Source organism: Sebastes fasciatus, chromosome 11 (assembly GCF_043250625.1).
Source record: "Sebastes fasciatus isolate fSebFas1 chromosome 11, fSebFas1.pri, whole genome shotgun sequence".
NCBI lineage: Eukaryota > Metazoa > Chordata > Actinopteri > Perciformes > Sebastidae > Sebastes > Sebastes fasciatus.
In genome coordinates, this window is record NC_133805.1 from 22,336,862 (window position 1) to 22,353,785 (window position 16,924).

General features: G+C 41.7%; 1 protein-coding gene across 5 annotated transcripts in view; it reads left to right on the forward strand.

Annotated features, from left to right (window-relative positions):
* greb1l (GREB1 like retinoic acid receptor coactivator) overlaps positions 1-16,924 on the forward strand; it is a 53,886-nt gene that overhangs the window by 28,748 nt on the left and 8,214 nt on the right. For 2 of the 5 annotated variants that reach the window (XM_074651592.1, XM_074651593.1), the window contains exons 4-27: positions 323-496; positions 710-886; positions 1,075-1,251; positions 1,352-1,474; positions 3,209-3,331; positions 5,174-5,311; positions 5,442-5,570; positions 6,163-6,300; positions 7,290-7,475; positions 7,679-7,978; positions 8,089-8,217; positions 9,044-9,178; positions 9,423-9,623; positions 9,735-9,915; positions 10,451-10,640; positions 12,245-12,381; positions 12,540-12,882; positions 13,411-13,526; positions 14,337-14,569; positions 14,669-15,234; positions 15,339-15,444; positions 15,575-15,721; positions 16,271-16,404; positions 16,610-16,771. In XM_074651592.1, the coding sequence (XP_074507693.1) occupies positions 323-496; positions 710-886; positions 1,075-1,251; positions 1,352-1,474; positions 3,209-3,331; positions 5,174-5,311; positions 5,442-5,570; positions 6,163-6,300; positions 7,290-7,475; positions 7,679-7,978; positions 8,089-8,217; positions 9,044-9,178; positions 9,423-9,623; positions 9,735-9,915; positions 10,451-10,640; positions 12,245-12,381; positions 12,540-12,882; positions 13,411-13,526; positions 14,337-14,569; positions 14,669-15,234; positions 15,339-15,444; positions 15,575-15,721; positions 16,271-16,404; positions 16,610-16,771 (4,445 nt within the window). The remainder of the gene's footprint in view (positions 1-322; positions 497-709; positions 887-1,074; positions 1,252-1,351; positions 1,475-3,208; positions 3,332-5,173; positions 5,312-5,441; positions 5,571-6,162; positions 6,301-7,289; positions 7,476-7,678; positions 7,979-8,088; positions 8,218-9,043; positions 9,179-9,422; positions 9,624-9,734; positions 9,916-10,450; positions 10,641-12,244; positions 12,382-12,539; positions 12,883-13,410; positions 13,527-14,336; positions 14,570-14,668; positions 15,235-15,338; positions 15,445-15,574; positions 15,722-16,270; positions 16,405-16,609; positions 16,772-16,924) is intronic. The other 3 variants (XM_074651596.1, XM_074651595.1, XM_074651594.1) reach the window with 3 other exon arrangements.

The window sequence follows — 16,924 nt, forward strand, 5'->3', positions numbered from 1 at the left end:
GTTATTTGGTACTAATTATACAGGAAATAAGAATTTCCTTGAAAGAACAGCTCAATTTAAACCCATATAAAAATGAATTCATGTATTATTAGTACTTTTTCATTCATGTTGAATTGCATGTTTACTTTTGGACAAATGTTTTGCCTGTTCCGCTGACCTGCTGTGCACTGATTAAAAGACTCTCTAGGTTCCATAATTTGCTCCCTATAATTAGTGTCAACTTACATAGTTCTTTCCAGCAAACTTACTAGATAATTATTAGGAATTTGCCTGTAAAATACATTGTTACCCATAAAATAATCTGGTTTAAAATGTCCATCAGACATTAAGCCGAAAGCTGACCTCCATGGTGGGGAGCCGCCGGGCCACGAGCTCACGAACGGCCACTCTTCCAACGATCCGGAGGAGCTGGAGGACGAGGATGACTCAGACAGCAGCAGCCCTCCGCTTCCCTACCTACAGGCCCCCGTCCCCGACGGCTGCTGCACACTGGACGGTAACCCCAAAACCGCCTTGATTTGGACTGTAAAAACTAAAAATATTTATATTGAAACACTAAAACCTTTATTTAGAATGAAGTACAAACATATTAAAGATGATAGAATTATGGAAGATATGATTTGTTTTCATAAACTATCCAATCCACCCTGAAGTCCTTCTTTATTTCTTCTTTAAATGTCACATCTGTTTCATCCTTCCTCCTCCTCAGGGTTCTGTCAGGCCGGCAAGGACCTCCGCCTGGTCTCCATAGCAACGGAGCTCATCGAAGTCACAGCAGGCTTCGAGCTGGTCGGCGCCAAGTCCCCCAGCGTCCCCGAGCACATCCTGGCGTGTGCCGTGGACCGCCGCTTTTTGCCTGACGAGAATGGGAAGAATGCACTTTTAGGTCAGTCTGTTCTCCTGGTCTGAGATCAGAGTGAATGACACGATAGCTATCAGCATCATTTTAAAATTCCTGGTAGAATTTAATGAATGAATACGCGCTGTGCTGGCAAAACACCAGACTGGACTGTAAATATTTGTAAATAATGTTAATACAATAATCTTGTTTTTTTTTTGTTGCATTACTTCCAGGTTTTTCAGGAAACTGTGTGGGCTGTGGGGAGAAGGGTTTCAGATACTTCACTGAGTTTTCGAATCACATCAACCTGAAGTTATCCACCCAGCCCAAGAAGCAGAAGCACTTAAAATACTACCTGGTGAAGAACTCTCAGGGTGCTCTGTGCAAAGGACCCCTCATCTGCTGGAAAGGTAAAACATCCCAGCTTTTCAATTCTGCATTAATGTTACACTTCTGTCTTGTTACGTATTGTTTACAGTTTTTTTCTCATTCCTCTCTGTTCCTCCTCAGACTGTAAAACCCGCCAGTTCTCCAGCAGCGCGTCGACGTCCAAACCCAGCTCGTCCTCCTCTCACAGCAGCAAAGAAAATGGAGGAGCCAGCGGACACAGTTCCTCTCCCTTCTCCCTCTCAGGTGAGACTGCATGCAGAAGAAGGGCTGTCAATCGATACAAATATTTAATCACACATCTTTTATCTGTTCAAAATGTACCTTAAAGGGAGACTTGTCGAGTATTTAATACTCTGATCAACATGGGAGTGGTCAAATATGCTTGCTTTATGCAAATGTATGTATATATTTATTATTGGGAATCAATTAACTGCATTTAGCATTAAAATAAATGCTCAAATCATAACATGGCAAACTCAAGCCAAACACCAGCATTATTATGGCGTAAAATTTGACAGCTCTAATTGCAAGATTTAGCGGTCCCCTTCAGGCTAACATGGATTTATGGCTACAAATAACAATTATTTTCATTGTCAATTAATCGATAAGTTGTTTGGTCTATAAAATGTCAGAATATGGTGAAAAATGTCAATCAGTGTTTCCTAAAGCCCAAGATGACGTCCTCAAATGTCTTGTTTTGTCCACAACTCAAAGATATTCAGTTTACTGTTATAGAGGAGTAAAGAAACCAGAAAATATTCACATTTAAGAAGCTGGAATGATTTTTTTCTCCAAAAAAACCTACTCAAACCGGTTAATCGATTATCAAAATAGTTGGTGATTAATTTAACAGTTGACAACTAATTGATTAATGGTTGCAGCTCTACATGGATTAACTTCTGATGATTATATAACATGTAAACAGACTAAAAACAGACTAAAGTTATGTAGAATCGATTGCCTCCATTCTTCTTAATATTAACCAAAATGTATATATTTCACCAAAAAGAGTTATTGCGTTGGTTGATTTTTTGCTGATAGGTTTATGTTGTTGCCATAGAGACAGGTGGCGGTGGCTAAACCCTGATATTTATTAGGTGAGCAGCGCCTGAACCGCTACACTGCATACTGCTGTTTATGAGTGAGTTTGTGATAAAGAGGAGGCTTTCGTTGGTTGTGTTTCATCTAATTTTTTTGATATTCCATCAATAGTAAATAACCTTTTCAGTATATTTTTGTTATTGTTATTAGCAGTGTTGTTGCGGTGTCTTGACATGTTGCCATGTTTTTAAGCCAAAAAAGAACTGTGAGTAGCATACTTCTTTACAGAACACAATTTATTTCTGTCCCTGTTTGTTAAATGAGGTCACCCCAAGTATAAATTTTAACAGTGTCATGAAATAAAGGCCTGAATGATTTCAGGTCAACCAACAGTTAAATGTCACATAACTGCGAGACAGATTCTGCCTCTCTATAAGGAGCTGTTTCTTCTCTGACCTCTCACACAACAAGAGCGGCTGTTCCATCTTTGATTGAAAAAAAAAAGATTTATATAGTATTGATTTGTTCCCTGAACCTGGAAGCTGCCTGTCAGCAGAGATCTCACACATTAATGTGTTAGACAGCTGAGCTGTTGTTGAAATAACCCTCGCCTGACTGCGACCTTCAGGTACACCCTGCTCCCAAAGAGGTCGCTGACACTGAACAAGCCAAGAGGCTAAACACAGTAACATGCGCTTCTCCACCTCCGCTCCAAATGACTGTTTATCCTGGAATGATTAATGAAAAGGAGAGCGGTGGTTTGTTTGCACTGTGCAGCTGACATAGGATACAGACAGAAGAGTCTGTTAGCATTTGATTTTTAGCAGGAAGGCAGCCAAATGACCAATCAGGGGAACAATGAGTGTTAAGACTGCAGGGAGTTGGTGAGTGTTATATATATTATTCCTAAATTTATCAACTTGTTTTTACCTCCAGATTCTCCACCCACCAGAACGACGCAAGCATCCTCTGTCTTTTTTGGGAGTCAGGACCTCGGCAGAGACTGCAGTTTCCTCAAACCTCTGTCATCCACATCTGGAAACAAGACTCTACCAATAGGTGAAGCTGCTTTTCATCAGTCTATTTCCCCTCTGCTTTGTGCTTTACTTTGGCTGCATTATTAATCTTCCTATTCAGATGAAACACACAATAACATACACCACATTTTAGTCCATATTCCTAGTTGCATCCAGGCTTTGACAGTGCATGGATGCTGATCAGCCCTTATGTGAGTGACACTTAAATGGCCTTGTACGTATGCTGGAAATGGTTGCTTAGCTACGTGTTTCAGCGTAAGGCAGATGGAGCCCTGACTGACCACAGAGCCCAGATTAACCTCTGCTACGGCCTGTTTAGACACACACACACACACACACACAAACAAACACACGTGACCTGCACACACAAACAGATGCATGTGTGTGTGCACACCAATCAATACTGAAGGAAGGAATGCTGTAATGACTTGTTAAGGCTTTGCTATCCATTAGCTCCTTTACAAGGTTGTGATATTGACAAGCAAAGGCTACACATACACCAATCAATGTTTTAGTGTATTGCAAACACAGTGAATATGAGATTGCAAAACGTCCAATCCGGTCATTGGCAATAGACGTTCATGTATAGGAAATCAATAAGTCCCTGTTGGTGCTGAATCATTTTTATGTATTGCTCAGCAGATAGTTACAGCTGCGAAAATATTTTTATATTTAAATCTCAACAACGTTTTGGATTGCCATAAAGCATAGTGCCCAGAGGATGAGTCCTAATTATGTTGCTGATCTAATAACTTTAGCTTTAGTGCCATCATCAGGTCGAAGTTTAAGTTTGTAAAAAATTTCAATATTTCAGTTCATGACTCGGCTATATAATTGCAAAACGAATTAAATTGTCATCAGCCTCGACTGTACTTTGTGTTTTGTACTAATTAGCAAATGTTGCTAAGATTGTGACCATGGTAAACATTATATTATGATCATTTTTAATTAATTTAATAATTAAAATAATATTATATTACACCTGCTAGCATTGTCACTGAGTGCATGTTAGCCTGCTGATGTTAGTTGAATGAGTTTGATGGTGCCTTCAAATGAAACTCGTGAGCTCGTATTTACAACAAGGAAAGTTGTGTACACGATATGCTATTTACTGTCGGAGTCTAGAAGCCACAAAGGCTAACAATTTAGCAAGCTAGCAAGCGGGTAACATAATGCAGGAAATGCAAAGGCATAATGAGAAAAAAAGATGAGGTCATTGGGAATATCAACATTGTCCTCAGACCTATTATATAAATACGAAGAAGAACAATATACGACTAAAATTACAATATATTATCTTATTATGCACCGAAAAATTAACTTCCATGGCCTCCGCCAAATCTGACAACGTCAACAAACATGTTCGCAACTCTTGAATTCGGAGCTTTCAGAAGCTTTCCACTTATGAAGTCGTGAATACCACAAGAGGAGGGCGTTCATATGGACACCTCTCGTGAACACGGTAAACACGACCCCATCAGAGCATTTCTATTGCCTCCGCACGGCTCTCAACATGGCGATAGCTAAGCTACTTCATTCTCTGCTCAGGTAGACATTACTACCCTTTATCTTTAACATTACATAGCAAACAGTTGTTTGCTGCTATATTAATGCTCTAGATATCGTATAGAGCACCTTTAAAGCACTGCTGTGCCTACTTGCAGCCTCACAGAGCTGCTGACATTAGCATGGTTGTAGCAAATATGCTCTTTCTGAACCATAGACTGTACTGAACTGTCTCTGGCAGGAGTCTTGTTTCCACAATCATTAAACACATAGTCTAAACATAGTAAAATATAAAGTCTTCACTATCTAGACTAGTGTATTAGTGTGTGTATTCATGTGCATACGTGTGTGTCTCTAGTACCCACAGCTCTGAGGGTGAACGGACCGACAAATGGCATGGGTATTGATGGGCGTCCTCCCTTACTGAGCCCTTCACAGGTCTCTTTAGGGCCTCAAGTTCAGGGGTATCGCACTGCTGACTTAGGAGACAGTCCTGGTAAGTCATTCTGTCTGAAGAGAAAATAAAGTTGCATATGTTTTAGAAGCGCAGTATGTTATACATTCATTTTGTTTTTGCTCTATTTTCTGTGTTGACGTTGTTCTCTGTGTCTGTTTTGGGTGTTCAGTATCCACAGCCATGGCCTCTGGTCCTCCAAAGAAACGCCATCGAAGCTGGCATCCCAACTCGTTGGTACCCGTCCCACCACCGACGGCCGTCCCCGTGCCAGCCATCCGGCCGATAGTTTGCTCTCCAGGTCAGTTCCTGAACCCAATCAGCTCTTTGAGCTGTAATGCGATGAGTCAGTGTGAGATGGGTTGTAAATTGACCCTCTTATGTCATGTGTCTTCTTTTTAACTCACTTCACAGTGTGTACATATGTGTGTGTGTAAGCATGTGTGTGTATAGAAGTGTGTTTTCTGTGACGTTAGGAGCAAAGTCTGTGTTGTCGATAACCCCCCACACCCCTCTCTCCTCTCCCTCTGGGTTGGGGATGAGTAAGCCACATCCCTGATGTTCTCTGGTTGTTAGGGATGATTCACCCAGTATCTCCATGGAGATAGAGCTGGAGAGCTTGTTGCAGAAATGGTTAAAATAAAATTACATGATTGAGGAAGATTTCTGCCACCATCATGTAATTGTGGTTATATAAGCGTCATTTCAAATAAATTGTCTGTCCTGATTTTTCTTCCTTCATTTATAAAATGTCTGTGATCACAGTACAACAGCCACAAATACTGCCGCAGTGTTTCTTTCTCGATAATGTAAAACACTAATATGTTAAAATTGAACTTACGCGACAGTGATTAGTCTTAGTATTGACATGTAATTCCTTTATTTCCCTCCAGGTGCCGTATTAGGAGTGTCCTCTCCTCAGCCACCAGTGTCAGGAGTCATTCAGCCCCAACCTGTCACCGCCGGAGAGACGGTCATCGTTCCCGACAACCTGCTCAACTCTTCAGGCGTTCGCCCTGTCATCCTCATCGGTACGAGCTTTATTACAGTGATCTGCTCCTTCTTAATGCTGCAAACTAAATATCATCCTGCAGGGCATATCAAAAAATTTTTAATCAGTGTAAGGAAAAACAGAAACAGAGCATGTTTTACCACCGAGTAAATTATCAGGAAGCCGACCAACGATAAAGTCTTTTCAAAAAGTATGAATAGTTAACTTTTTCAAATGACAAATGTCCATCATAACACTGTGTGATACAACTTATTTAATGTTTCAACTGTAAAAGTTAGTTTAACTCAATTTCAGTGAAAAGATGAGTAAAGTGAATTTAAGTAGGTTTACCTACCCTACATTTTGTTAAATATATTTTTTATATATTCTGTACACTGTAGAGCTGCAACGATTAATCGATTAGCTGTCAACTATTACATCAATTTAAATTTGTATTGAATTTATTTTATTACATTTTGTTCATTTTAAGTCAAAATTCTCTGATTCCAGCTTCATAAAAGTGAATATTTTCTGGTTTCTTTACTCCTCTATGACAGTTAACGGATTATCTATGAGTTGTGGAAAAAAACAAAACATTTTAGGACTGATCAACATTTTATAGATTGAAGAACTAATCAGCAGATTAATAAACAATGAAAATAATCGTTAGTTGCAGCCCTGTTGCACTGCAATTAAAAAAAACATTGTATGTTCCTGGTGTAAACAGATTTTCCAGTTTTTCCAAGGCTTTTCTGTATATCAGCTCACAGAATATTTGAAAAAAATGATTTAATTTTTTTATTTATTAGTTTGCAATTTCCTGTCATACTTGTACCTGTATTGAAATATTGTGTATTGTTTTATTTTGTATATTTAAAGTGTCTAAATATCAAGCTTATAGCCATAATGTTTATCTGTATACACAGTTTTACAATTCCGCCGAACAAATAATGAAGTTGTTGTTATTTGTTGTTGTCCCATATTTTCTAGCTGCTATATGTTTTATCTAATGATGACCTTTCTTCTCAGGGCATGGCACTTTACCTTATTTCTATGGGAATGTTGGGGACATCGTGGTGAGCCCTCTGCTGGTCAGCTGCTATAAGAGCAGCCAGCTGACGGAGAAAACCTTGGGGACGTTGGGCCTCAACAGCAACCAGCTTCTCTGTGTGGAGACAATGATTCTGCTCACTTTACAGTATCTTGCACGTTTAGGTAAGCAGCAAACTCACACACACAAGGAAGCCTCTCTGTCACTGGCATTTTTACTGACATATTTGCTGTTATCACTACACACAGGGGTAGTGGGGTGGATGAGCGGGAGGTTCTGGTGTCTTATTTAAACAGAAACATTGTTGTCTAACTTTGTTACATGCATGCTTCTATATCAGTGTATGTCTTTTCATATTTTCGTGCAGGCTCGGTGCAGATTCCTCTGAGGGAGGAGCTGGAGCAGATAGTTTTGAAGGCCATGCTGTGCTGTCCCAGGGGTCCCGCCATCTCCCCGTCTCAGCTTCCCTGGTTGGCTCGGCTGGAAGCAAGCGTCTCAGGGGGCAGCGTCCAAGTCGTGGTTACCCACAACTCTCTGGGAGAGGGCATCTCGGAGTCACTTCGTTCTCTTAGTGACAGTCCTCACCACCAGAAGTGCCTGCCAACATATGTAGTTATCATATGTGCCTCTAAAATGAGCGGCAACGAGTTCTGTGTGCTCGTTTTGGGTGAGTGTATATGAAATCATTAAACTTTACCTTATTTACCTCAACCAATCTATGCACAATATGTATGTTAATGCTATAATAATAATAATAATCTTGTGTGTTGGACACAGGAAAGTACCAAGCACGGGCCTTAGCTGAAGGTATGCTGACAACCAATGAGTTTCTGAAGGAGATCAGCTACGAACTCATCACAGGGAAAGTCAGCGTCTTGGCATCTCACTTCAAAACCACGTCACTAGGTGAGTGCTGCGTTCATACAACATGTGCTTATTGTTTTTTGTTTTTTTGTCATAGTTGTTTGATGAAGGAGGTATTCCAAGAGATTTAAAAAAATACAAAGGCTGCGTCCAAAATCGCATACTATGCACCACATACTCAGTATGTGTACTATCGTTCAACATGTGTGAATAAACAGTAGTATGTATCTTTTTGGACGCACTGAGCAGTAATTTACGACGTCTCTTCCTGAGAGCCTCCTTGCCGGTTGGAGATGTATAACTATGGTAACCCGTGTCAATCTCATGTGACCAAAACGACGATTTGTGTCTGAACTCATTTAGAATATATATTACGGCTGGTGAAATCTTATACTTACAATTAAATTGAAGCGTTATTTATGTTACAGAGCTGTACGTCAACGTCTGTTATGAACGTTATCGTCACTACTGTATTGCATTGTGGGATATGTATGCTGCCGTAATGTCCAGCGTTTGCATGCTGTAATATTTTACCGGAAATAGTATGCAATTCACGTACTACTGGTTTTATACTAAGGTTTCAGACTTATTAAAAAATATCACATACCGATTACATTCTAGCACATAGTACCACTAAATTGATCACAAGACACTGAGATGTTGAATATGAATATGAAGAATATCAAGGACTAAAATAAAACATGTTGTCACACATCAGTTTGATATGATTCGTATGATAACTGCATTTCTGTATCTATGTTTCACAATAACCGTGCTGCATTTTGCGGAGATTATTTGTGTTGCAGCAGCTTCTGTTCCTGGCTCTGTGTCTCTGTGTGTGACTAATGTTGACCGGTGTTTTTTTTAGGGGACAATCTGGACAAACAGCTGGTGCGATACCAGCGCAGACGGAAGGGCCAGGTCATTCAGCCCTACCAGGGCGATGTCACTGACCACATCCACTCCCAGGAGGCTGCCAGCATGTCACCACCCTCAGACAGAGGTTAGACTGCTCTCAATCATACTCGCTGAACTGCTTGGCTCACCTGTAGACTGTAATTATGTTATCCGTGCCATATTTATGGTTTTTCTGCAGCAGATGACCAGATTCATTAAATTACAATACATTTATTGTTAGCAATATTCTCCACAACTTAACATGTCTGTTTCACTTGAGGTAATTCTTTGTTGTTGCACATTAAATTGATAACTATACTAATACTTTCTCCCTCTTTGTTTTCCTGTAGCAGAGCTTTTAGATAAGGTCTTCCAGATCTATCCGACCCAGCTGAGCGTGGCTCGGAGCCTCCTCTCTCAAGTCTGCTCCATCGCTGACTCAGGAACCCAGAACCTCGACTTAGGGCGATTTTGTAAAGTGGACTTTCTTGTTCTGGTCCCTCCATCTCACATTCTGGTTCACCAGACGGCACAGCGCATCCGACAATCAGGTTCAGATCTTTTAAACTTTCCATGCCAGAGACCTAATATTCTAGCAGTGGCGTTTCACTAAGTTAGGACGACAAGATTAAATATGAATTTCTTTGTATGTTTTTGATCAGGAGTGCTTGTCGATCTGGGAGTCGAAGACGTCTGCTCGGCCCACCAGAAATCAGACAAGTACGTGGTGCGTCTGGACGGCGACGTCCACGCCAAGATGGAAGCCTTCATGAGGAAAGTCAAGCAGAACCCCTACACCCTGTTTGTCCTCATTCACGACAACTCGCACGTCGACCTTACAAGGTATTAGACGACTCCGCCGACTGACACTATTTTTGCTCCTAAAGCTGTGTGAAAAGATGAGTTGTTACGGCTGCAAATCTAGCCTTGTCCTCTTTATACACTGATTAAAGTGGAGGGAGGAGAACAGCTGCAAGCAAGTGAACAGAAAGCATTAGCGTCTATAACCTTGAATTTTGGTCAAACGTAGGCCAGATAATTAGAGATCTCTGTTTTTATTTAATTATTTTTAGACATATTTGGTTCAAAGTGATATTTGATCCACATTGTTTGCTGGATTTTGTGCTGATGCAGTTTGACATTTGTACCAAGCAAGCTGCTGTTGTCCCTGAAACAAACTAAAATAGATTAGAACACTTCCTGTTTTCCAGAAGGGTTTTTCTTAGGAATGACCTACAACACACCTGGGCATTTAGCACAGCAAATGTAAAAGCCTTCATGTCCCTAATAGAGTTGTTATTTGCATCCATCTTAAATGTTATGAACTCAGAATATCCCTCACAGGTGTTTCAAACACTTTGCCCTACTCCCTTTCCAGTGCTCTGTCAGGCTCTGTGTGCCACGGCGAGCTGCAGGGTTTGGCCGACCGGGTGGTGAACTGCCAGGAAGTCCTAGACGCCATGAACCTCCTGGTCCTGCAGGTCAGCTGCTTCCCGCACACACTGCAGACCCACCAGTCCCGCATCAGCATCCACAACGAAGTCCACTGGTCCTCCAACGAAAGTCTGGTGAGTATTATTTCAACACCCCAAAAATGTTCTGAAGGTGTAAGAAAAGGCCTGCAAGTCATTATTAAAGGGAGTCTAATGCTACATTCCTGTAAAGAGGCATAGTTCAGTGAAAGTCATACAGGGATATTTTGACATCTGAGCTATTTTATTTCTAAATGTTGTTAAATTTCAACATGATGGCAGCATGCAGAGGACCAGTTTGTGACAGCTGTGGTTTAGCTACTCCACCTGGTGGACTCAAAGTGCACTTATACTTAAAGGAGAAGCAACTTGATCCTTATTGACTTTTGATATTAAATTAAATATCTTATAGTATAAGTATAATGTGACAAAGGCCCCCGACTGTAACTGCTTAAACCATTACTATACATGTATCATTGCTTTAACCATTACCATACATTTGTCACGCTGTAACTGTATTAGGGCTGTCAATCAGTTAATATTGAATCGCGATTACTCGCACATTTTTTAACTGTTCAAAATGTACCTTAAAGGGAGATTTGTCAATCATTTAATACTCTTATCAACATGTATTTATTACTAAAAATCAATTAACAACACAAAACAATGACAAATATTGTCCAGAAACCCTCACAGGTACTGCATTTAGCGTTAAAAAAATATGCTCAAATCGTAACATGGCAAACAAAACAAGACCAACAGGCAACAACAGCTGTCAGTGTGTCAGTGTGCTTAGCTTTAACAACCTAAAAATCGCAAGTTGCATTAATGCATTAAAGAAATTAGTGGCGTTAAAACAAATTTGTGTTAACATATTATTATCGCGTTAACTTTGACAGCCCTACTTCAAATATATAAATGTTCTGGTTTCAGGTCATTGTGTGTTTGGTTGTAATTAGTAGTTAGTAGTTTACATTGACTAAAAGGGATTTAGGTTAGTCCTACTGATATTTACTACAAAACTCAAATTGAGATATTTAATATTTTATTTGTTTCAGTTAATGTCATGCTTTACTAGCTATTGTCATCATTATATTCAGCTGAATTTACAGTAACACTACATAATACTGATGTCCGGATGACAATATTTAGAGCACTAAACTGATTAAACCAGATTAAAAAATGTGTTGCACAAAATCATCATTTTTCAGACATTCCTCTTATGATTAGAGCAAAGAAAAAACAAAGATTAGAGTCTATTTTTTGCTTTTTTTTATTGCGAATTACTGCCTAACATTCAGGCCTGTAGAAGATTACCCAAATAGTTACTTTTACTTCTTTTGTTGTCTTGCTCATCATGACCCATAGACATATGCAACAGTTGATGATGGGTGGCAAGTAGACATTTGTGACATTTTAAGGGGTCACAGGCCAAAAAGGTTGGGGACTGCTAATTTTAGAGGGCAAATAATAATGAAGTCAAAGCACTCACTTAGCTTCAGAGTGAGTCGAGTAACTTTTATTGTCCCCATGGGGAAATTTGCAAGCATCATGCAATGAAACAAGACTCATTAAATGCTCAGTACACTAGTTCTGCTTTTCAACACCACATTTGGTGCAGTATAGTGATTGTGTAAATGCGGAAAAAAAAACTAAAGGTATTGACATTTAAGAGAGTATGCCATGTTCTTGTCTTCCAGCAGGTGGAGCAGTCTCCTAATGAGTTGCTCTACTTTGGCCTGAGGGACTACAGCAGCTCCCTGCAGTGGGGCGTGGCCAGCCCCATCCTGCGCTGTGATGATGCCTTTGAGAAGATGGTCCACACGCTGCTGGAGAGGTCAGCGTGGTGTCATCACATAAATTAACATATTGTCACCCAATATCAAATCTTATAGTTGTGTGTAATTTTTACTGGCAGTGAGTAGGTCAAGAAACAAAAGATGTTATAATCAACTATAAAGCTCACACTAACAAACTCCCGTGTTTGCGTCCCAGACATCCGCACCTACACAGCATGGTGATCCGCAGCTACCTGCTGATTCAGCAGTACACCGAGGCTATGATGGCCCTGACCTCGTCCCCATCTCTGAGAGACCACATAACCCCAGAGACCCTAGCCATGGTGGAGGACCTGATCAACGCCCCGAGCAGAGAGGGCTCCCAGGGCCGGGGCCACATGCTGCTGGTTCGAGTCCCCTCGCTGCAGCTGGCGATGCTGGCCCGGGAGCGACTGGAGGACGTGAGGGACAAACTGGGGCTCCAGTTGTGCTTCGCCGTGCTGCTGGGAAGCCCGGCCTCTGAACTCAACCTGCCCAGGAACTTCACCAACCGCCTCAAGGTGAGAAAGACATGCAACCAGTCATAAAAAACAGAACATTTTAATAACATTTATACAACGCTACTGTGGTTTATTCAAGCAAGATGTGTTGAGGAAATCAGATCCATGAGTGAAACACTCAGTGTTTGAATAGATCAGGATCTGAATGTAACATCTGAAGTAATTATCAGGGAATTGACTTCATTCTTAGATTCACTTATCTCTTTTTCTCTTAGATTATTGAGATTAATCCTAAACCTCATTTAAACCACTGAAACCCTGCCAGCGAATGCTTTTAGACTTCTATTCTTAGCTCCTTTGAACAGTGTGACTCCTTCACCTTTTAAATAATATGGGACCTTGCTTAAAATGAGGCATTTAGAAAAATGTTTTATAAATGTTTCTATTAAATTTGTACATAATATCTGCAATAAAGGGGAAAAAACGTCTTAGATATCCTATTTCATATCTAAATCCAGGCATTATTGGTCAACTTCTGAATGATACATAACTAAACAGTAAACATGTAATAATTGTGTTTTGCTGTAGGCGTGGAGAGGCTGTGAGATTGAAGACTGGGTGCCGCACACGTATGAGGATCTGGAGGGGCTGCCCTGCATCGTCATCCTCACAGGGAAGGACCCTCTTGGAGAAACTTTCCCCAGGTAAGCTCATACGCCACAATACCCCGTATAGTACGTTTCCTTTTAGCTCATCTATAATTCCTCTTGGTGTGCCGTTGCCTTGACTTTTTTCTACCCTCCCAGTGTTATCTTACGCATTTACATTCACACAGTGCGGGTTGTCTTCTCTACAAGGGAGGTCCAGTTACGTTTTGTCCTGCACGCAGTGTGCCAGTCCTGGGTTGAGTAACAGTGTTCAGTCAGCATCAGTAAACCATGTTAGATTTGTAGCACAAGCATTAAAACTTGATGATTGAATCCAATTTGAGCATTTTGGCTCAAATAAAATGGTCTTTTAAAGAGGACCTATTATGCTTTTGTGCTTTTTTCCTTTCCTTCAGTGTCTTACATAGTTTTTTGTGCATGTAAAAGGTCTGCAAAGTTACAAAGCCTAAAGTCCACGCCAAATGGAGTTACTCTCCCCCACAGAAACACTGCCCCTGAACTGCCTGAAACGCCTTGCTTGAAGTCCCACCTTTACTTCTGTAACGTGGTGATGTCACCAAGTAACATTTGCATAATACCTGCCTTGCAGCTAGTTTGGCACGTCCTCAAACAAAGCTAGTTAGAGCAGAGCTGGAGCGGAGTCCAAAGGGTTTGGCTCGGCTGACCAATCACAACATAGTGGGCTTTTGCATACAAGTATGCACCTGAAAATAAGCATAATATGTCCTCTTTAATAAAAATTAAAGACTTGTGGGGAGAACATAGAAATACGGATTCAACAAAAATGAAAAAATATATGACCTTTTCTCAACAAAAATCCTTCTCCTTCCACTTTGACCCTTCTAGGTCTCTGAAATACAGCGACCTGCGTCTGATAGACTCCAGCTACCTGACTCGTACAGCCCTGGAGCAGGAGGTGGGTCTGGCCTGCACCTATGTGTCCATGGGCGTAGTCCAGGAGCCCAAGAAGGCCATGGCCCCCCGGGAATCAGATGTAGAGAAGGCCACTACCAGCTTGAATGATGGAGATGAGCTGGAAAGGCCTCAGAGCAACGGCAGCGCTGCAACTAGAACCTCTGGTGAGTCCCTGAACCTCACTGAGACACTGAGGGATTACAGATTCAAACACCAGACGTATTTGTATTTATCTTCTTTACTCGCTTCATGTCTCCACTCAGGCTCTTTGGCAGAGAACGGTGTCAGTTCATCCGACGTTGCCGACTCCTTCCAGAAGCCCTCCACCTCCTCCTGCCCACCCGAAGGTGCCACCACCTCGGACATAGGCACACTAACGCAAGGCTTCAAACAGGAGTGCGATTCCCTGGGAAGCCAGTTCTCCTCCAACCCCACCAAAGCCTCCAAAGCCCCTCCCTCTCTTTACTCCAGCTCCTCCTCTTCCTCCCCCTCCCCGTCTTCCTCCTCCACCCAGAGGCCCAGCCAGTCCACGCAGTGTGGCCGAGACCCCAAGCCCCCTCGTGTGTCGGCGCGGACGGTCATAATGTCGCGGGCGGCGTACAACCTGCTGGCGGGGGAGTCGGGGAGTCAGCTGAGCTCCTACTCCCTGCTGCCTCATGCTGACATGGCGTGGAGCAGCCCGCTGAGGCCGCTCGTCACCCACAACCTGCAGGGGGCAGAGCAGAGCATGTACTACCGCCAGTGGACCATCGCCAGGCAGCATCACGCCGATTACGAAGCTCCATCTGGGCCGCATCCACGACGCCTGCTGCTCAGTGGACCCCCACAGGTAACAAAACAAGTATAGGTGCATATAAGGACCAATATGTATATTATATTAATTATGCATCTGGATTGAATTGTCATTGTAACATTTTTTTTGTCCTTTGTTAGGTGGGAAAAACTGGCGCCTATCTGCAGTTTCTTCGTATCCTATTTCGAATGCTCATCAGACTGTTGGAGGTAGATGTGTATGATGAGGAAGAGGAGGAGGAAGAAGGTGAAGACTCATTTATTCTGACCTCATATGGCTTTAAATACACCATAGATATAACGAGGAACTAAATGTCTTTTTCACGGTGGTGATTTTAGTTTTTGTTCTCATCTTTTCGTGTTCTTTTCATCTCCAGAAACATCAGAGGTTGCAATTCTCGTAAATACCCAGCTGCCTGACATAGAGGAAGTGCGAAAGCTGCCCTTTGACCCCTACCCCCGGGACCCTAAGTTCAGGAAGGCCAGCCCTGTTTACACTGACAAGATGCCAAAGTGCTTGAAAGGTCAGCAGAAATATGCAAACACACAGCAGAGAGGCAGTCTCTGAGTTAGACATTTTAATCAGCCTTTGTAAATACAACATTGGTAGTAAAGAGGACCTATTATGCTTATTATGAACATATTTACATGATTCATCTTTAAAAAAACGCTTTATTTTTCTCATCATCTGTACCGAACCGAACCAAACTCTTTGGACTCCGCTCCATCTCCGCTGTAACTAATTTTTTTTTGAGGGCATGCCAAACTAGCAGTTATGCAGATGTGTTACTTGGTGACATCACCACGTTACGGAAGAAAAGGCAGGACTTCAAGCAAGGCGTTTCAGGCAGTTCAGGAGCAGTGTTTCTGTGGTGGAGAGTAACTCCTTTTGACGTGGACTTTAGGCTTTGTAACATTGCAAACCTTTAACATCCACAAAAAAAAGATATAAACACTAAAGGAAAGAGAAAAAGCACAAAAGCATAATAGGTCCTCTTTAATTTGATTTAACTTAAAAAAAAATGTTACCTCAAAGTATAAGCGTGAACATGTTCAATTTTTGCGATCTGCAGATTTTAAGCAAGAAGGCGATACACCAGCCAAACGAGTGACCAAGTCCATACGTCTGAGCCGGTTTGCCACCCACAATGCCTTTCATCACTGTGAACAGTGTCACCACTACTGTGAAGCAGGCCCAGCCACACAGGTGAGTGCACATCAAACATCTAAAGACACTCATCTGATGCCTCTTTGGGCTTCAAACACTGCTGACTTACAGACACACATCAGATATCCAAACCTGTCAAAATACTTTGAAAGCTTGAGAGCTTGTTTTTTACTCTCCGTAGTCATGCTTAGTGGTGATCTCTCTGTGTTAATAATGCATGTGTGTGTATATTTGTGTGTTGCAGCTGTCGGAGTGCACCTTCCATGCTTTCACCTTCTGCTCGTCCATGCTGGGGGAAGAGGTCCAGCTTCAGTTTGTCATTCCCAAAGCCAAGGAGCAGCACTTTGTCTTCAGTCAGCAGGGCAGCCACCTGGAGAGCATGCGCCTGCCTCTTGTCTCCATCAAGGTTAGTTTACTGTATACATGTGGGAGTGTTTGTGTGTGTGTATGTATGAACTTTATATGTCTGGAGAGGATGGACTCAAAACGGAGGCATCACAAATCAACGTGTCAGATATTGTTTTTGGTCACAACTTTACTTTTTTAGTTTTTACTCTAC